The sequence below is a fragment of the Dreissena polymorpha genome, chromosome 1 (genome assembly GCF_020536995.1).
Source record: "Dreissena polymorpha isolate Duluth1 chromosome 1, UMN_Dpol_1.0, whole genome shotgun sequence".
Lineage (NCBI taxonomy): Eukaryota > Metazoa > Mollusca > Bivalvia > Myida > Dreissenidae > Dreissena > Dreissena polymorpha.
The window spans coordinates 117,917,224-117,935,196 of NC_068355.1; the positions used below are offsets into that span (position 1 = coordinate 117,917,224).

General features: G+C 36.6%; 1 protein-coding gene across 1 annotated transcript in view; it reads right to left on the reverse strand.

Annotated features, from left to right (window-relative positions):
• Window positions 1-438: 438 nt before the first annotated feature.
• LOC127846561 (THO complex subunit 5 homolog) overlaps window positions 439-17,973 on the reverse strand; it is a 31,692-nt gene continuing 14,157 nt past the window's right edge. The window contains 11 exon segments of the mRNA XM_052377995.1: window positions 439-613; window positions 2,471-2,661; window positions 3,447-3,562; window positions 4,746-4,937; window positions 5,505-5,710; window positions 6,054-6,155; window positions 11,703-11,814; window positions 13,443-13,545; window positions 13,894-13,949; window positions 14,327-14,404; window positions 16,862-16,994. Coding sequence (XP_052233955.1) covers window positions 550-613; window positions 2,471-2,661; window positions 3,447-3,562; window positions 4,746-4,937; window positions 5,505-5,710; window positions 6,054-6,155; window positions 11,703-11,814; window positions 13,443-13,545; window positions 13,894-13,949; window positions 14,327-14,404; window positions 16,862-16,994 — 1,353 coding nt within the window. The 3' untranslated portion in view covers window positions 439-549.

A 17,973-nucleotide genomic window follows, 5' to 3' on the forward strand; every position in this document is an offset into this window, starting at 1 on the left:
TTTATGGTTAGTATACATCATGTAGATCTGTTAACTTTTTCTGATTGTTCCCAGAATTAATTTTCAAACATGGACAGACAATTTGACAGAAGGTAAACCAAGAATGCTTTCCACCTGAAATCTAGTTCTATCTAAACGACATCGTAGTGTGGTGCGACCTGCTCATTGTTGCCCCCCCACCCCTTCATGGCCCACAGGAAGTGTGAAATCTTTTTAATTTAACATATTTTGGTCAATGGAAATGAAAAGACTACATTAAAATATCTCATTCGCAAATGTTACACCAAGAAATTAATTGGATTTAGCAATATACTAGAAAGTGTCGCAAGGCTTGTCAAGTTTCTGGCCTGCCCCTTTTTAGCAGCACCATGTACCCTTAGTGATTATAGATCTTTCCCTATATCAAAGACAACAAACCACAAACAAATGAAAACACAAAACAGTTCACAATTTATTTCAATGTATCTGAATGAACACAATACAAAAAAGAATGTTGTTCTGTCACAGTGAAAATACAGACTGTGAGAGAAAACCCTAAATGGTTGTCCCCTATCTATGGGAAAATATTCCAGTGTTGCCATCAAACTTGTACGGCTTAGACCTCTGGCGACCCCTGAAATTAACATTCTGGCATTTATATTTAAATACAGACAAACATCTTCATAGAAATAATGTATACAATTACATTAAATAAAACAAGTTTGGTGAAGATCGGATGAAAACTACTTGAATTAGAGAGCGGACACTTAATACGGACCGACCGACAGACAGACAAGCTCACTCCTATATACCCCCCTTAACTGCGTTTGTGGGGGTATAATGACACAGAATATTTTGCATGTTGTCTTAAACAAGAGGCCCATGAGGGCCTGAATCGCTCTACTGCTATAAACACTGTGCAAGTTAGGAAAGAATAAGATGGAAACTGTGTACTTAATCGCGCAAACAAGGAGAATTTTCTCAAATTCAAGGGGAGATTATTGTGTACTTATTTCTCCGATACTGCTCATATTCATTGGGTTCAAGTCCTCATTGATATAAAGATACTGTGCAAATTTGGAAATAATTGGATGAAAACTGTGGAATTAATTGCGTAAACAAGCGGGATTTCAAACTTTTCTCATATTCAAAGGGACGTCATTATTGATACAAAGAAACTGCAAGGTTGCCAAGAATTGGATGAAAATTATGGACTTTATCACATAAAAAAAACGAATTTTCATTTTTTTCTCAAATTCAAGGGGAGATAATTCTGGACTTATAACTCCGATATTGCTCATTTTCAATAGGGTTTGACTCATTCAGATAAAGACACTGAGCAAGTTGGGAAATAACTGGATGAAAACTGTGGACTTGATTGCGCAAACAAGCCTTATTTCACAATTTTCTCAAATTCAAGGGGAGATAATTCTGGACTTTTTTCTCTGATGTAATACATTTTCAATAGGGTTCGAGTCCTCATTAATATAAAGACACTGAACAAGTTTGAAAAGAATTGGATGAAACTGTGGACTTACTAGTGTTAACAAGAAAAAGTCTAACGCATGCATTGACGGACGACAGAAACAACACCATGACATAAGCTTTTAAGGCCTTCGGCCAGAAGAGCTTAAAAAAACAGTGGACACCATGCTCAATTTTTAAAATGCACTAAGTGACCCTGTGACATAGTTTTTGACCCAGCATGGCCCATGTTCAAACTTGACCTACCCATCATCTAGATACAACTTCTGACCAAGTGCGGTGAAGATCAGATGCAAATTACTTCAATAAGAGAACGGACACCATGCGCAATGTTTAAAACGCACTAAGTGACCCCGTGACCTAGTTTTTGACCTGCCATGTCCAATGTTTCACTTGGCCTAGACATCATCTAGATACAACTTCTGACCAAGTTTGGTGAAGATGGGATGAAAACTACTTGAATTAGAGAGCAGACAACATGCTCAATGTTTAAAACGCACTAAGTGACCCCATTACCTAATTTTTAACCCGGCATAACCCATATTCGAACTTGACCTAGACATCATCTAGATACAACATCTGATCAAGTTTCGTGAAGATCGTATGAAAACTACTTGAATTAGAGAGCGGACACTTAATATGGACCGACCAACAGACAGACAGACAAGCTCACTCCTTTATACCACCCTTAACTTCGTTTGTGGGGGTATAATAAAAGCATTTACAGCTTTAAAAATGGTGATTTCAAAATTTGAAAATTTCTTTAGAAATAATTAATAATTATAACTTTATTTCAAGTACAAAACAATAATATCTGATTACTTAAACTAGGTTTAAAGTTTGAAATTTCACATTTCAAAATGCATCACACATTATTGAAATAAATACATGTTCTTTGTTAAAAAGTCAGTTATCCTTGGTAAAAATATCATTCATCTTAAATGACTATGTTATCACCTTAAAGAAAACAGGCCGCTATCATGCATCATTCCTTCTGTCCACATACCTTGAGACTCTGCTGAAGACCTTTTCTTTTGCTATTTCCGCTGGGCCCTCACTGATCCTGTTGAGGGATTCTGTCTCCAAGTAGACATCAAAACACATCAGTAAGCGTTGAAGCTGATTGGTCAATAGCTGGTCACATGACTTTCCAGATACCAACTCATCATAGTGGATGTTAACCTCCTCCTCTAGTTCCTAAACAAACATGCTAACTATGAGCAAAAAAGCGTGCAATACTTCACATGTCTATAACGACACCTGCCTTGACTAAACATCAGACAAACACTTTTTAAAGGTGGGAATGCTTTAACAAGACAGGTCTGTCAACTAAGTCCTAATTTCTGATTAGCTTTACATACCTCTTTAGGCCTTTACCACTAAGTTACATATTTTAATGAATTTTTTGTCACTTAGAAAGTTAAATTTAATCTAAGGCCTTTATTCAAGTTTTAAAGGCTACAATTCCAACAATACAACACTGATGAGCAGCAAACAGCATAAAACCTGAACAGACTGTGATAGAGTTAATCCCAGGCTGTTCTGGTTTTATGCTGTTTGCACATAGCCATTTTCACTTTTCTTCTGAGTGGGACAGGGATAGTATGAATCAAATCTTGTTGTAAGGACACTGTGTTGGTACTTGAACATGATGTGCTAGGTTTATTTTACATTATCTGTAACTGAACATTACAATTGTCCAAATAAATGTGTTACTGAATAACATGTTCCAGTAACATTAATTACTAAAGAAATTAAATAGCTGCTTTTTTACGATAGCACCATCAATTAAATGATTTTAAATTCTTTGAAAGCTGAACCACCATTATCTTGAATGTTGTAAAAACTAGATGTCAAGCATAATTATAAAAACTTCATCAAAAACCTAAAAACTCTTTGCAGTGTTCCTGTAGACTACACTTATATGATGCTGTAGGAATAAACTGGTGAAATGGGAGGTTAGTTTATGCCTTGGTCCATACCTGAATGTGGTTGTCGTTCCTGGCATGCCTGCATGTGGCCCAGTCCACGCTGACAGAGAACAGCGGTGCCTGCGTCGGATAATCTGCACCCACCACCACCAGGGCAACTAGCTTGGCTGTAAGCAGAATAGCCTGCATGTCATTGCCAGGCAAAATCTTGCAATCACATAATACACTCTAACAGGGATAGAAACTGTCATTTCGGCCAAAAGAGCTCACCCTTGTTCTCTCAGTAATTATCATTAGGAGAATATAGCATGAGTTATCCATTCCAAGGACCCACTCCAAATTTAAGAGGCCATTGGTTAATGGGATTTTCTAATTTTCATTTATGTCTCACAAATATGATGAAATGGCATGCACGCATGATTTTAACTTGGCTAATAATTTAAATAGTACCTTCAATAATTTACTACTAAAGGAATATTTCACTTACAATCTACCCAGTATGCACAGGCTAATCTGGGACTACACTTTACACAGTGCATTAAACCCCCTTTTCACAGAGCACGGCTCACAAAAATGTGTCTGACGAACTGAATTCAAGGTTTGAGTCTTAAACTTTATTATCATTGAAGTAGAAACAAGACACTAGTCTGTGGGACATGAATTCCCTCACATTCCACTTTGGACTCATAAATCTAGCTATGAAAGAAAATGGTGCCTTTAATAAAAGCAGATGCCTTCAGTTGAAGCTATGCCAATTTTTATTCATCTGCCCATTTGAATAGTCCACACTGAGGTAAGAGTAAAAATGCAGTCAAGTGATGCAAGTCTGCTGAGTGCAGAATGGAAGTATCAAGGCTTTATAGGAAGCAGTATTGATGTTTGGCAAATGGTCAAGTTGAGTTAACCAATAATTTTGACCTTTTCAATTAGCAACTGCCAAACAAAACATCAATGTCAAGGTCAATATGAGCTCAAGTGATGTGGATGTGCTGAGAGTGTTCATAGATAAATTCATCATAATGTCCATGCCAGTATCAAAGTTTTGTAGGAAGCAGTTTTGATGTTAAAGTGTCATGTTAGAGTAACCTTGTACGAACGGACAGACAATGCATGAGCTAATTGCTATATGCCTCCCACATCAGTAGATTCAAGGGGCACACAAATAAAAATTTACTTGCCGATCAATATGTTTGAATAATTCCAAATCCAGTATGCAAGAAGCAATTATTTTTGATTGAAACGCAAAACAATAATCTTAAAGCTGCTATGGACCCCCCCCATGGAATGGAGGGCATACAAACTATAAAGGTATAACAGGTTTATGCCTTATCCTTCTAGAGCTTGACTCACCTGAGCCCCTCTCAATGCTAGCCTTGAAGTACAGGTCCTCCTCCCCGGCTATGCCCATGTCCACAAGGGGCTGTGTGAAGGGGCTCTCTACAAACTCACTGTACGTAGAGCGCACCCAGGACTTGAGGCAGCTGGACAGCTTCACGGGGAACAGCTTCTGGTACTCGCTGCTCACTGAGATGCTGCCGTGCTCTGTAACACCAGTATACATGGCTTAATGTTTGAACTGGCTTCACCCTTTGCCACTAAGATACGTATTATCACTCATTTGTAGTCCCTTAGAAAGTTATATTTAATTTGAGATCTTTCTTACTAGATACAATTTTTTTAAAGACTTCATTTCCAACCCTTAGATACTGATGAGCAGCAAACAGCATAAAACCTGAACAGACTAAAGTTACTTGCAGGCTGTTTTATGCTGGTTGCAACAGCCATTTTCACTTTGCTTCTTATTGGATAAATGATTAAAGCAGATCTTGTGACAAGTTGTGACAAGATAACAACACCATCAATGCAAGCAGGTAGACATAGATTTATAATTAATTTGTATTCATTGTAACAAACATTCTATACAAATGTATATATGTTCTTAACTCAAAAGGGTTCGAAAATTGTGCCCAATGTAAAGATACCAATTGCCAAAAATGATTAAATTACCTGAACCACACTATGCCTTGATTATGTAGAAGGTATAAATGCATGATTATATCCAGGTATCATATATCATACTATCATAGAGCAAAATAATTTACAGGCTACCTAGTGCAGTGAGCTGTTTGAGCAGTGAGAGCCGTGACTGAACACGTCTCCTGATCCTGCCTATAGTGGCCTGCATGGTCTGTCTGCTGATATCTGCCTGGGGGGTGGCCGGCACCTGTCCAGGCAGGAACTGGAGGCCGGCCATCTTCTGTGCCCACTGGTAGGGCTGTCCCAACTCAGAAACGTACACGCTGAAATCTTGCAGCCTGGAAAACAGTACTGGGCACTTAAACAGACAGTTCTCCATAGGAAAACATACTGGGGCTTAGACAGAAATGAAACAACATGTGATAAATTAAACATGTGAAGGAACACTGGGTAACCAATAAGCATTTGTGGATGATCCCATTACCAATAAGCATTTGTGGATGATCCCACTGATGTATTATTCTCATATAACACTTCAGCATGATCCCAATGATGTATCAGCGTCATAAAATAGTCTAACTAATGCATAATTGTCAGACAATACTCCCACATGATACAAATGAATGAATCATTGTTATACAATACTTGTTTACTACACACACATAACCATTTATAATATACCCCAATCTTGTGAGTTCAAACTGATTGCTGTGGTTGGGTGACACGTCCCCGCGGTCCCCGGGGTAGAGATCCTTCAGGATCTGATCTGGCAACAATAGGTCACTGAAACAGTAGTCAGTGTTCAGGGTCAATAAAGGTGTAATAGTTAACCGATAGAAATACATGCAATCAAAGCATGATACTTTGTATGATACATAAAAAGCCTTTTACCAAATCATACAACATAATTGTTTTGTTTCATATTTCAAGTGTCAGACAACAAGTCACTTTTAATAATTAAGAAAGACCATAAAGGCCCCCATTCATTACACAGCAATAGTGTGATATATCTAATAATCATGGAATTGTATTACCAAATTGTGGAAACAAATAGTTATTTTGCATAAAGGTATTTATTATATTTTGCATAAAGGTATTTATTAGACACATGCAAAGTGTTATCCACAGACTTTACTTATCCCATAATTTAGTAAATAAAGCATTAATTTACAATCACCAAAACTCACTCAGTATAATATAAACAAGACTATTGCCAAGCAATATAGTCCCCTACCGGCTCCACCATTGTCAGAAATTCCCCAATTGCCAGAATTTTTTATTTTTTATTTGTTGCCATAGCAACCAGAATTTTTGACGTAGGAACAAAATGAAATGGCTTGCATAATGTCCATATTGCCATCTATCCATGTTTCAAGTTTCATGAAAAAATATTAAGAACTTTTATCGCAGGATCCAGAAAAGTGTGACTGACTGACGGACTGACAATAAGTCCGGTGAAACCGATAGGGGACAAAAAACATCATCCTTAGGTTATTTTGAGAAAAATTGTCTAACTACTTACATGCAATAACCAACAGCATTTGTTGGTCTAATGAAAAACTGATTGATTTTAATATGCTGATAACTGTTATTTGAGGAAGGATTGTTTATTAAATAAAATAATCCATACAAACACATTACTTTTGTTTATTAAAATTTCTTATATACTGTGAAACCATTATATATCGTCAGGCATTAGTTTTCGTATATTTCGTCAGTCAACTGATTGACAAATTCAGGTATACGGACATTTGCCCCTTCGGACATCTGCCCCTTCATGAAATCAGGACTAAATGGACAACTGCCCCTTCACACGAATTCTGAAGGTGGACATCTGCCCCTTCACTCAGATTCTCAAGGTGGACATTTGCCCCATCACTCCATTTCTCAAGGTGGACATTTGCCCCTTCAGACTATATTTCTACAGTGCCTATGGTTGTGAATTAAATGATGGTTTGACGAGAGTTCATTCATGATATGCTTATAGGTTATACATGTCATTCTCCTTGTTTGATAAGTGTTCCTTCAAATGAATTTAATTTAAACAGAACTTAACTGAGTCATTTTAATTTTGTTATTTGTGTCATTGAATAATTTTAGAACAAGGGCTGTTTGTAAAACATGCATGCCCCCCATATGGGCTGTCCATTGTAGTGGCAGCCATTGTGTGAATACTATTTTTGTCACTGTGACCTTGACCTTTGACCTAGTGACCTGAAAATCAATAGGGGTCATCTGCGAGTCACGATCAATGTACCTATGAAGTGTCATGATCCTAGGCAAAACCGTTCTTGAGTTATCATCCGAAAATCATTTTACTATTTCCGATCACCGTGACCTTGACCTTTGACCTTGTGACCTCAAAATCAATAGGGGTCATCTGCAAGTCATGATCAATCTACCTATGAAGTTTCATGATCCTAGGCGTATGCGTTCTTGAGTTATCATCCGAAAATCATTTTACTATTTCCGATCACCGTGACCTTGACCTTTGACCTTGTGACCTCAAAATCAATAGGGGTCATCTGCAAGTCATGATCAATCTACCTATGAAGTTTCATGATCCTAGGCGTATGCGTTCTTGAGTTATCATCCGAAAACCATTTTTCTATTTCGGGTCATCGTGACCTTGACCTTTGACCTAGTGACCTCAAAATCAATAGGGGTCATCTGCGAGTCATGATCAATCTACCTATGAAGTTTCATGATCCTAGGCGTATGCTTTCTTGAGTAATCATCCGGAAACCATTTTACTATTTTGGGTCACCGTGACCTTGACCTTTGACCTAGTGACCTCAAAATCAATAGGGGTCATTTGCAAGTCATGATCAATGTACCTATGAAGTTTCATGATCCTAGGCCCAAGCGTTCTTGAGTTATCGTCTGACAACCACCTGGTGGACGGACCGACCGACAGACCGACATGAGCAAAGCAATATACCCCCTCTTCTTCGAAGGGGGGCATAAATATTTATTTTTGTAATAAAGTATTTCATAAAAGATAATTCCATTATTCTATTTTATTAATGTTCTTTTTCAAATATATTTACATTCAAATGCATTATCTTTGGTGCTCTAGATCAATACCTTCATGAATTTAATAATTGCAGACCACCTCTTAAATGGTAAAAAAACAGCTACATTAATTAGTTTAACTATCCTTATTATCAATATTAAGTGTTAATTTTCACAGTTATACACGTGACATAACATTTATCATTTATTGCTATTATGCTTTACCTTTGCATTAAATAGTTTAAGTATTCTTATTATCAATATTAATATTAATTGGCAAGTAGTTTTCACAGTTATTTTCACATTCATCCAAGTGACATTAGTTTATTAATTGATACAAATGATATAAAAAGAATGCATAACTCATATTTTCATCATGGAAGTTATTCTCAGCAACAGCTCTCAAAAACTCTGCTATGAGTGTCACTAATGTATTCAAAGAAGAACTCCTCTAAGAGTACGATTCGTTGTGAATGCTGCAAGCCTCAAACTCTCCTATGTTTATTATGTGCATGCATGTTTGAAAATTAGTAAATAAAGATAATGAAAAAAACAACAATGTTTATTATAAATGCAATAGAGGGGCAAATGTCCAAAGGGGCAAATATCCACCTTGAGAAATTGAGTTAAGGGGCAAATATCCACTTTGAGAAATTGAGTGATGGGGCAAATGTTTACCTTGAGAATTTGAGTGAAGGGGCAGATGTCCGTTTAGTTCTGATTTCATAAAGGGGTAGATGTCCGAAGGGGCAAATATCCTACATTCACGAATTCAAGATCCTAACGAACAATTATGTCTCATATTTGAACAAATTAAGACTGAATTACCAAAGCCATGAAGCACATACGCATACATATTCCGTCTGTAACTTAATCAAGATAAATCCGGTTTTGACACAAAAGGGTGTAGATTACACAGTGTACTTAACTGACACATGACATTGCTCTAAAACGCGAAAGCAGTACAGCTGTATCGACTGCGTTGACTTCGTTTAGGTTGAATAAGCAATAATTGTTAACAACTTTATTACCCATTGTGTGTTTTGTGTTTTTCAGTGTTGTTGCAGAAGATTATACAGCCTCCAGGCACCGGATTAGATCCGGATCAAAGACAATGAACACAATTAAAAGATGGTGATGTATATACTTACCATATACTTACTCCGCATTGATTACAAATAAATACAGAACATTTTGATTTGTGTTTGGTTGTTTGCGTTTAACTACAATACAGGTGTAAAAATAGCTTGTGCTTCGTTTTATGGGCTATCGATCTTTTTAATCATTGACATCTTTTACAAGTTTTACAATACATGTTTCAAATAATTGTTACTTGTAGCAATTGAAAACGTAACAGGTAAAGAGAAATAAGCAATCATGACGATTAGTTCCATCCAAATGTAGGGAATTTTTTTTCAAAAATTCGCTTTTATTTTTGCGCGATTTCCAGGAAATCCCCGGAAAGCACGTGTTTCGAATGACTGAGTATGACGCAATAAAACATTGCTTTGTATCCTATTGCATTCAATCTAATTTAAACTCACCCGTCCATTGGTTGCTACACTTTTGAACTTTTCCCTATGAAACCGCTTTCCCATAATGCACTGTTAATTTTACACTTCCAAAAATTATTGTACTTAAAGTGATCAAATATTTACGATGCAAAACTCTTGAAACATTATTGAAAATTGACCAAACAGTTTGCTAACACTATTTTAAACCAATAATCTTTGCACCTTTTCTAATTTGCGCCGATAAAGGTAAGATTGTTATTAGTTTGGCCATGATAATAAATGAATAGGACCAATTGGTAACTGGCTTCACTGTTTCAAACCCGGGTTTCAAACACTCGTTAACGGTTATTCAGTCGAACTAATCCGCTAATCATAATAATGATACACTAATGGGGGCAAATTACTGATCACCTGATAACAAAAGACTAGTATATTGACATGTGACAAACAGGCCCCACCTCCTGCAAGTGACTCTCAAGTGTCCTCCCTCTTTCCCCACTACGATTTTTCGCAACCGCGATATATTTGGGACAAACAAATCGGATATTGACTAAATCTTTTTTTTCTTCAAAGTCACGATTTGGCGAATTTAAGTGCTGACAAAAACGTCATTTTCATAAAAATGACGAAATTTCGTGCTGGCGAAAATAAATGATTTCACAGTACCAAGCATTTTTGCCATAGCCTTCATCAGTAGTATCCATATAAATAAATACATAGGAAGTGATGTCAACCTAATAAAGTTACGTAAAGTCCTTTGGCGGAAAATATATACAGTCTACTCTCGTTATCTCCACATTGCATATCTCGATTTTCTCGATATGTTGAGGTAAGCTCAATGTCCCAACTTTTTTCCTTCTTTATTTATATCAATAAACATCGCATATCTCAATTTTCGTTATCTCGAATAATTTGATATCTCCATATAAAAATTTGTCCCGAGTCCTGATTTTACATGTATTTTAATTTTACTGTTGTTTATCTCGAAGTGCGAATAACTGTCCCAATGTCGGCAAAGGTGAGAATTTTTCTCTTTGTTGAAACTTCAACGTCCCGCTTCGCCTGGCTGCTCCCGATACTGTGCGGTAGATAATTGATCAGTTAATTGCATCAATGACCACACGTGTCTAATGTCATAAGCCATTAACACTTGAGTAAGGCCTGTCACTTTAACTGCAATTAACTGCAATTAATACACAGCCTGCCGAAAGACTAATTGTTTTGTGTGCAGTGGAAGTTGAAACAGTTTGGATTTAAATGATCGCCCATGTCTATGTGCTGCTCTGTTACTGCATGACAATTGGTCGGAATGCTAATAAAGATAAGACTCAGAATGGCTTTTCATTTTTACTTCATCCTGTACTAATAATCCATTGAACTTTGCATTTCAAACTACAAAATGTACATGTACAGTTCAGTATTTTTTTAACATCAAAGAATCGTAAGAAACGTGCATTGAATCTCATACAGTAATTATAACGCCGTTTTATGCCACACGGTGACGGCTTTAGTAAGACCACTTGGCAGGTATTTATATGTTAAAAACAAGATAAATTTTTGTCTCATTTTTTCTTTGAAAACGCTTGATCGGATATCTCGAGCTCTCGTAATCTCGATATTTTTTCTTGTTCCCACCGACTTCGAGATAACTAGAGTAGACTGTATATATAACACATACTATTACACAATGCAAAGATAGATCAGTGTTGATACAACAGCCTTTAAGTAATAATAATGTTTATATAAAAATATTTATACATAAAAAACTAATTTTTAAGAAGGATTGATATGATTCCTTTACCTTCCGGAAATGCATACAGTCTGAGTGTTGTTTGCAGTGATGACTTTGACCTCCACAGTGACGACCTTGAGAAAGACTAGGTAGTTAAAGGTCAGTTGAAGACTGCACTCATCTGAACAAATATACACCATACACTTCAGACTATGTCAACAGAACTATTTGTTCACATGAAACAAGCAGAGTTAATCTAAGACTAGATTAAGATAAAACAAGGGACAAAATTGTCACAAAACCAGGTTTTCATTGTGAAAAAAAATCTGATAAAGGGAGACAACTCAAACTGAACTTTTGAAATGAACAAACAAAATTAACCCCTTTTGTAAGTTTGTTTTAAAATAAATATATTTTTAGTCGTGGCGACCTTGACATTGGAGATATTGACGTGATTCTTTCGTGCGACACACCGTCCCATGATGGTGAACAAATGTGCCAAATGATTTTAAAATCTCATAATGAATGACATAGTTATAGCCCAGACAAGCTCATTTATGGCTATTTTTTACCTTTGAACTCAAAGTGTGACCTTGACCTTGGAGATATTGACGTAATTTTTTCGCGCGACACACCGTCTAATGATGGTTAACAAATGTGCCAAATGATTTTAAAATCTCACAATGAACGACAAAGTTATGGCCCGGACAAGCTTGTTCCGCCAGCCCGCCAGCCAGCCCGCCAGCCAGCCAGCCAGCCCGCCCGCATTCGCCAATCTAATAACCAGTTTTTTCCTTCGGAAAACCTGGTTAAAAATGGTTGATTCATGTCAAACTTGCAGGTAAAATGTTTTACAACACACAATTATCCAATTCACAGTGCATTTTGATAAATTACAATGAAAGGTTTACTAGTTTTATTTAATACACCAGTCGCAATGTCATGTTTTTAAACTCACCATGTGCCATAAATTAGAAATTTTATGATGTATATGTGACATTTTAACACATAGTTGTTACACTATCTCTATTGTATACTGCATTTGACTTCATACCACAATGTATCATTCTGTACCCTTGTGTAAAAGGCAGATAAGTGTATAATAAAGATTTGATAATGACTCTGAAGCCCTCATATAGACAAATTGTTGAAAATTGACCCTATTACCCAGTTTTGGGGCACTTATGACAAAAGTTGAACTTAAACTTGGATTCATCCAAAACTTACATGCAATTCTTTTTTCTTTTTTCCCTAAGATTTGAACTTGTGACCTTGTTGATGGACACACATGATCGAAATTCAAACTCAACCTAGATATAGCAAGAGAAACACTCTTCAATCAAGATTGAGTCACAAATGTGTCATCTAGCATGGTTACAAGGTTTTTCTAAGATTTGACCACGTTTTTCAATGTACATAACCAAGACGAAACTACGGCTAATACATTGTCCAGATGAACATTTTGCTAAGTTTCATTAAGGTTGTCTATTAAATTACAATCAAACTAATAACAAGGTTAGTCTCAGATCTTAACGGACACCCTTATTTTTTGGACTCACATGACCACAATTGAAACTAGGCCACATTGAACTATGAACCTGTCCTATTGAGCAACAGAGCGATAGGAGAAGACAGAAAAATGAAATTTTGGAATGTCAAGTTTTTTTATATTGCAATTACATGTACTGTGCTGCCTTTTGATAATGAACCATTTTCCGCCAGACACACTAGCTAAGGCCCAATACAATTATGATAAACAGTACATTGAAACTACACTGTATATTGTGGAGCGTATCTGATCAGACTTACCATCACAAGGCACCTTGACCATGACTTTGAGTGGATGTTTCATGAGAACCTTCGAGGTGCGGTCAGACTTCATGACTTCCACTGTCTTACGTCGGCTCCGCTTCTATCATACAAATGTGATGTAAACACACTTAATATTGGTCATTGAGCAAACAGTACTTGAACCCTAAGTAAATTTCATTTTGACAAAGTTTAAATTTACATTTTATACTGGCAAGATTTCCAGATTTAAGTATTTTTATAGTCTTTAATTTTGTACACTGTGTACTAGAAAAAAGTTTGATGGCAGAATTATCCTTCATTTTATCAACATTATGCATCAGACCACATTATGACATGCATAGATTTGATTGATATTTTTTTATAGATAGACTGAGAGAATTTCACAAAAAATGTTTCATCATTATGTGGCACCCACAAACTTCTACTTCTAATTCAGCGTGATGTTTACTTTGTTCTTCTGGTCTGGATCTTCCAGCTCTTCCTGCTCACTGTCACTGTCCTCATCTGAAACACAAACCAGTCACTCTTATCCCACACTGTCCACATCTGAGGCAAACTGAACAAGAGGTTGCCAAGCAATATTGTACCCTACCGGTGAAACTCCACCATTGTCAGAAATGATTTTTTTATTATATATTTGTTGCCATAGCAACCAGAATTCTTGACGTAGGAACAAAATGAAATGACAAGCATAAGGATCCAGACAAGTGTGACAGACAGACTGACTGACTGACAGACAGACGGAGTGCAAACCATAAGTCCCCTCCGGTTTCACCGGTAGGGGACAATAATTGTGATACATCTACTCACACCATTCATATTTTCTGTTTCAAAACAACTAGTATACATATTTACATATTCAGTGTACATAGCTAACATACCTATTATGATGGTAGTAGATGGGTCCAGTGCCTTGGCCTTTTCCAGGTCTCCCTCAAGGCTTACCAGCAACTTTGTATCTGCAAAAGGTAATCCTGAACTTAAAATCACATCTGATGAATAAACGAGTCAGTTCGATTCTTATGAAAGAGCTCATGTACATAACACAATGTGATACTTGATGTGTCACTTCTGAATACTTAATTGGTCAAATGGAAAGATTCCAATTTAAAGTCGATGAAAGGTTAAATAAGATTCAAACAAAACAGTTTATTGTTTTGTTGGGTCAATCACATCTGGAACTTTGAGCACTATAAATCATCTTGAACTTTGAGACATAGGTCTCCTACATGATGAACATTTAAATAAATTTAAAATAACATTATTAATTATGGGTTAGCTCAAAAATGCTGACACAACAAAACTTCATCAGAACAAGGCAAAGTAAAAGCTAGGACAAGTCTATTTAATGACATAAAGAACTTTATTATGTATGATCATGACTTGAAAAGTATGTTTCTTACATCCAAAATAAAGTCCCGTAAGTTAACAATTATTGGAAGTAAATTTTAGAATCCTTTTATGCAGGGTGAATAATGTTCTTTGACCAGGCCTTATTTGACAAGAGGGCCATGATGGCCCTGTATAGCTCCACTGCTGAAAAAATGGCTGAAACAAATATTCTCTAGGTCCTAGAGTTAAGGACAAGAATATTTTAAAAGTTTTCACAAAATAAGCAAGATATAAGCGTATATAATTTTCAATTTTAAAGTTTTCACAAAATAGGCCCATATAAGCGTATGTTCAGTTTTGTTACCCCCCGGGCAGGGTCAAATTTGATCCAAGGGGCATAATTTGAACAAACTTGGTAGAGAACTATTAGATGTCACTACATACCAAATTTGGTAGCCCTATGCTTCATGGTTAAGGACAAGATTTTTTTTTTAAGATTTCACAAAATAGGCACTATATAAGCATAAAATCTATTTTGTGGCACCCAGAACAGGGTCAAATTTGACCCCTGGGGCATAATGTGAACAAACTAAGTAGAGGACTATACAATGTCACTACATATGTCACTACATACCAAATTGTGTAGCCCTAGGCCTAATGGTTATGGACAATATTTTTTTTTAAGTTTTCACAAAATAGGCCCATATATAAGCATATGTTCAATTTTGTGACCCCCTGGGCAGGTTCAAATTTGATCCAAGGGGCATAATTTGAACAAACTTGGTAAAAAACTATTAGATGTCACTACATACCAAATTTGGTAGCCCTATGCCTCATGGTTAAGGACAAGAATTTTTTTTAAGATTTCACAAAATAGGCACTATATAAGCATATAATCGATTTTGTGGCATCCAGAACAGGGTCGAATTTGACCCCTGGGGCATAATGTGAACATACTAAGTAGAGGACTATACAATGTCACTACATATGTCACTACATACCAAATTATGTAGCCCTAGGCCTTATGGTTATGGACAAGATTTTTTTTTTAAGTTTTCATATAATAGGCATTATATAGGCATATGTTCAATTTTGTGACCCCGGGGCAGGGTCAAATTTGACCCCAGGGATAAAATTTGAACAAATTTGGTAGAGGACTATTAGATGTCACTACATACCAAATTTGATAGCCCTAGGTCCGATGGTTATGGACAGAAAGATTTTAAAAGTTTTCACAAAATAGGCCTTATATAAGCATATGTTCAATTTTGTGACCCCCCGGGGCAGGGTCAAATTTGACCCCAGGGGCATAATTTGAACAGACTTGGTAGAGAACTATAAGATGTCACCACATACTAAATTTGGTAGCCCTAGGCCAAATGTTTATGGACAAGAGAATTTTTAAAGTTTTCACAAAATAGACCCTATATAAGCGTATATTCAATTTGGTGACCCCCAGGGCAGGGTCAAACTTGACCCCAGGGGCAAAATTTGAATAAAATTGGCAGAGGACTATAAGATGTCACTACATAACAAATTTGGTAGCCTTAGGCCAAATGGTTATGGATGAAAAGATTTGTAAAGTTTTCACAAAATAGACCCTATATAAGCATATGTTCAATTTTGTGACCCCCGGGGCAGGGTCAAATTTGACCCCAGAGGCATAATTTGAACAAATTTGGTAGAGGACTATTAGATGTCTCTACATACCAAATTTGATAGCCCTAGGCCTGATGGTTATGGACGAGAAAATTTTGAAAGTTTTCACAAAATAGGCCTTATATACCGGTAAGCAAATTTTCAATTTTGTGACCCCTGGGGCAGGGTCAAATTTGACCCCAGGGGCATAATTTGAACAAATTTGAAAGAGGTTCACCCCAGGAACATTCCTGAGAAATTTCATCAGAATTGGACCAGTAGTTTAGGAGAAGATGTTTAAAGGAAAAGTTAACGCACGGACGCACGCACGACTGACCATGACATAAGCCCCGCTGGCCTTTGGCCAGTGGAGCTAAAAATAGTAGCTTTCATATGTCACTCTACATAACGAAGTACAATAATTATGTTGAGGTAATGATTCCCACCTGCCACATCCCTGTATGCACATGTCTGCATGTACAGGACAAACAGTGGGTGGGGAAGGTAGGCAGCAATGGCATGCTCCTCACGTACTGCGTCAAACGGCATGTTCAGGTACTCCTGTACTGGCTTAGTAGACTGAAATTAAAAAACGAAAAGGGCTTTTAGGTTTGAAATTATTTGTACTAGTTTAGTTTTTATATTATATAGGGTAACTCGCCCTTAAGTCGGACGGGTTAACGGTATAACTTTATTATAAAAAGCTTTAGGATCAAAGCCGGGACTCTGCTTGTGCAGGCTTTAACTATCATATCATATGAATCTATTTTACAAATAAGTATGTGATTCCCAGCTTATTTTCATTGAAAAATAGTTGATAAACAATACCCACTGAATTCGCCCATGAGTCAGACACATTCGCCCTTAACACAGACACAGATTAGTATTTAGCATTTATTTGGTTAGCCTTATCCTATTTTTATACAAAATGCAAATTGCACAGTAACAGCTCTGTGTTGATTCTTTTGTTAACATGTTGATGAAAATAAGTTATAAAAAGGGGAAACATAACATGGTCACTTTTAGTGTCTCCGACCTTTACAACAACGGAACAATTTGTAGCACTAGGGCTGACAAAGAAAAGTTTCTTTGTTATGATTAGCGGAAAAGTGGGACAGAATAACCGTTAATGAGCGTTTTAAACAACGAAGCCAATTTCCAATTAGTCTTTTTCCATTACAATCACGGACAACCAAACACAAATCAATATGTTCTTTATTAATTTGTAATAAAAGCGCAGAACATATTTCAGTCAGGTGTTGATCACACATCGTCATATTTTAATTGTTTTAATAGTATTGTCTTTAATCTGGATTCGCCGCGTGTTGGCTGTATAATCTACAACACCCCTGACAAACACAATACACACATTGGGTAATAAAGTTGTTAACAATTAGCGCTAATCAACACTATTATACCTAAACGAAGTCGACGCATTCCATACAGCCTTATTGCATTCATGTTTTACAGGAAATGTCAGTTGTCAGTACACTGTATAATGTACACCCCTTTGTGTCAAAACCGGATTTAACTTGAGTGTGAATAGTCGACTGTTTCA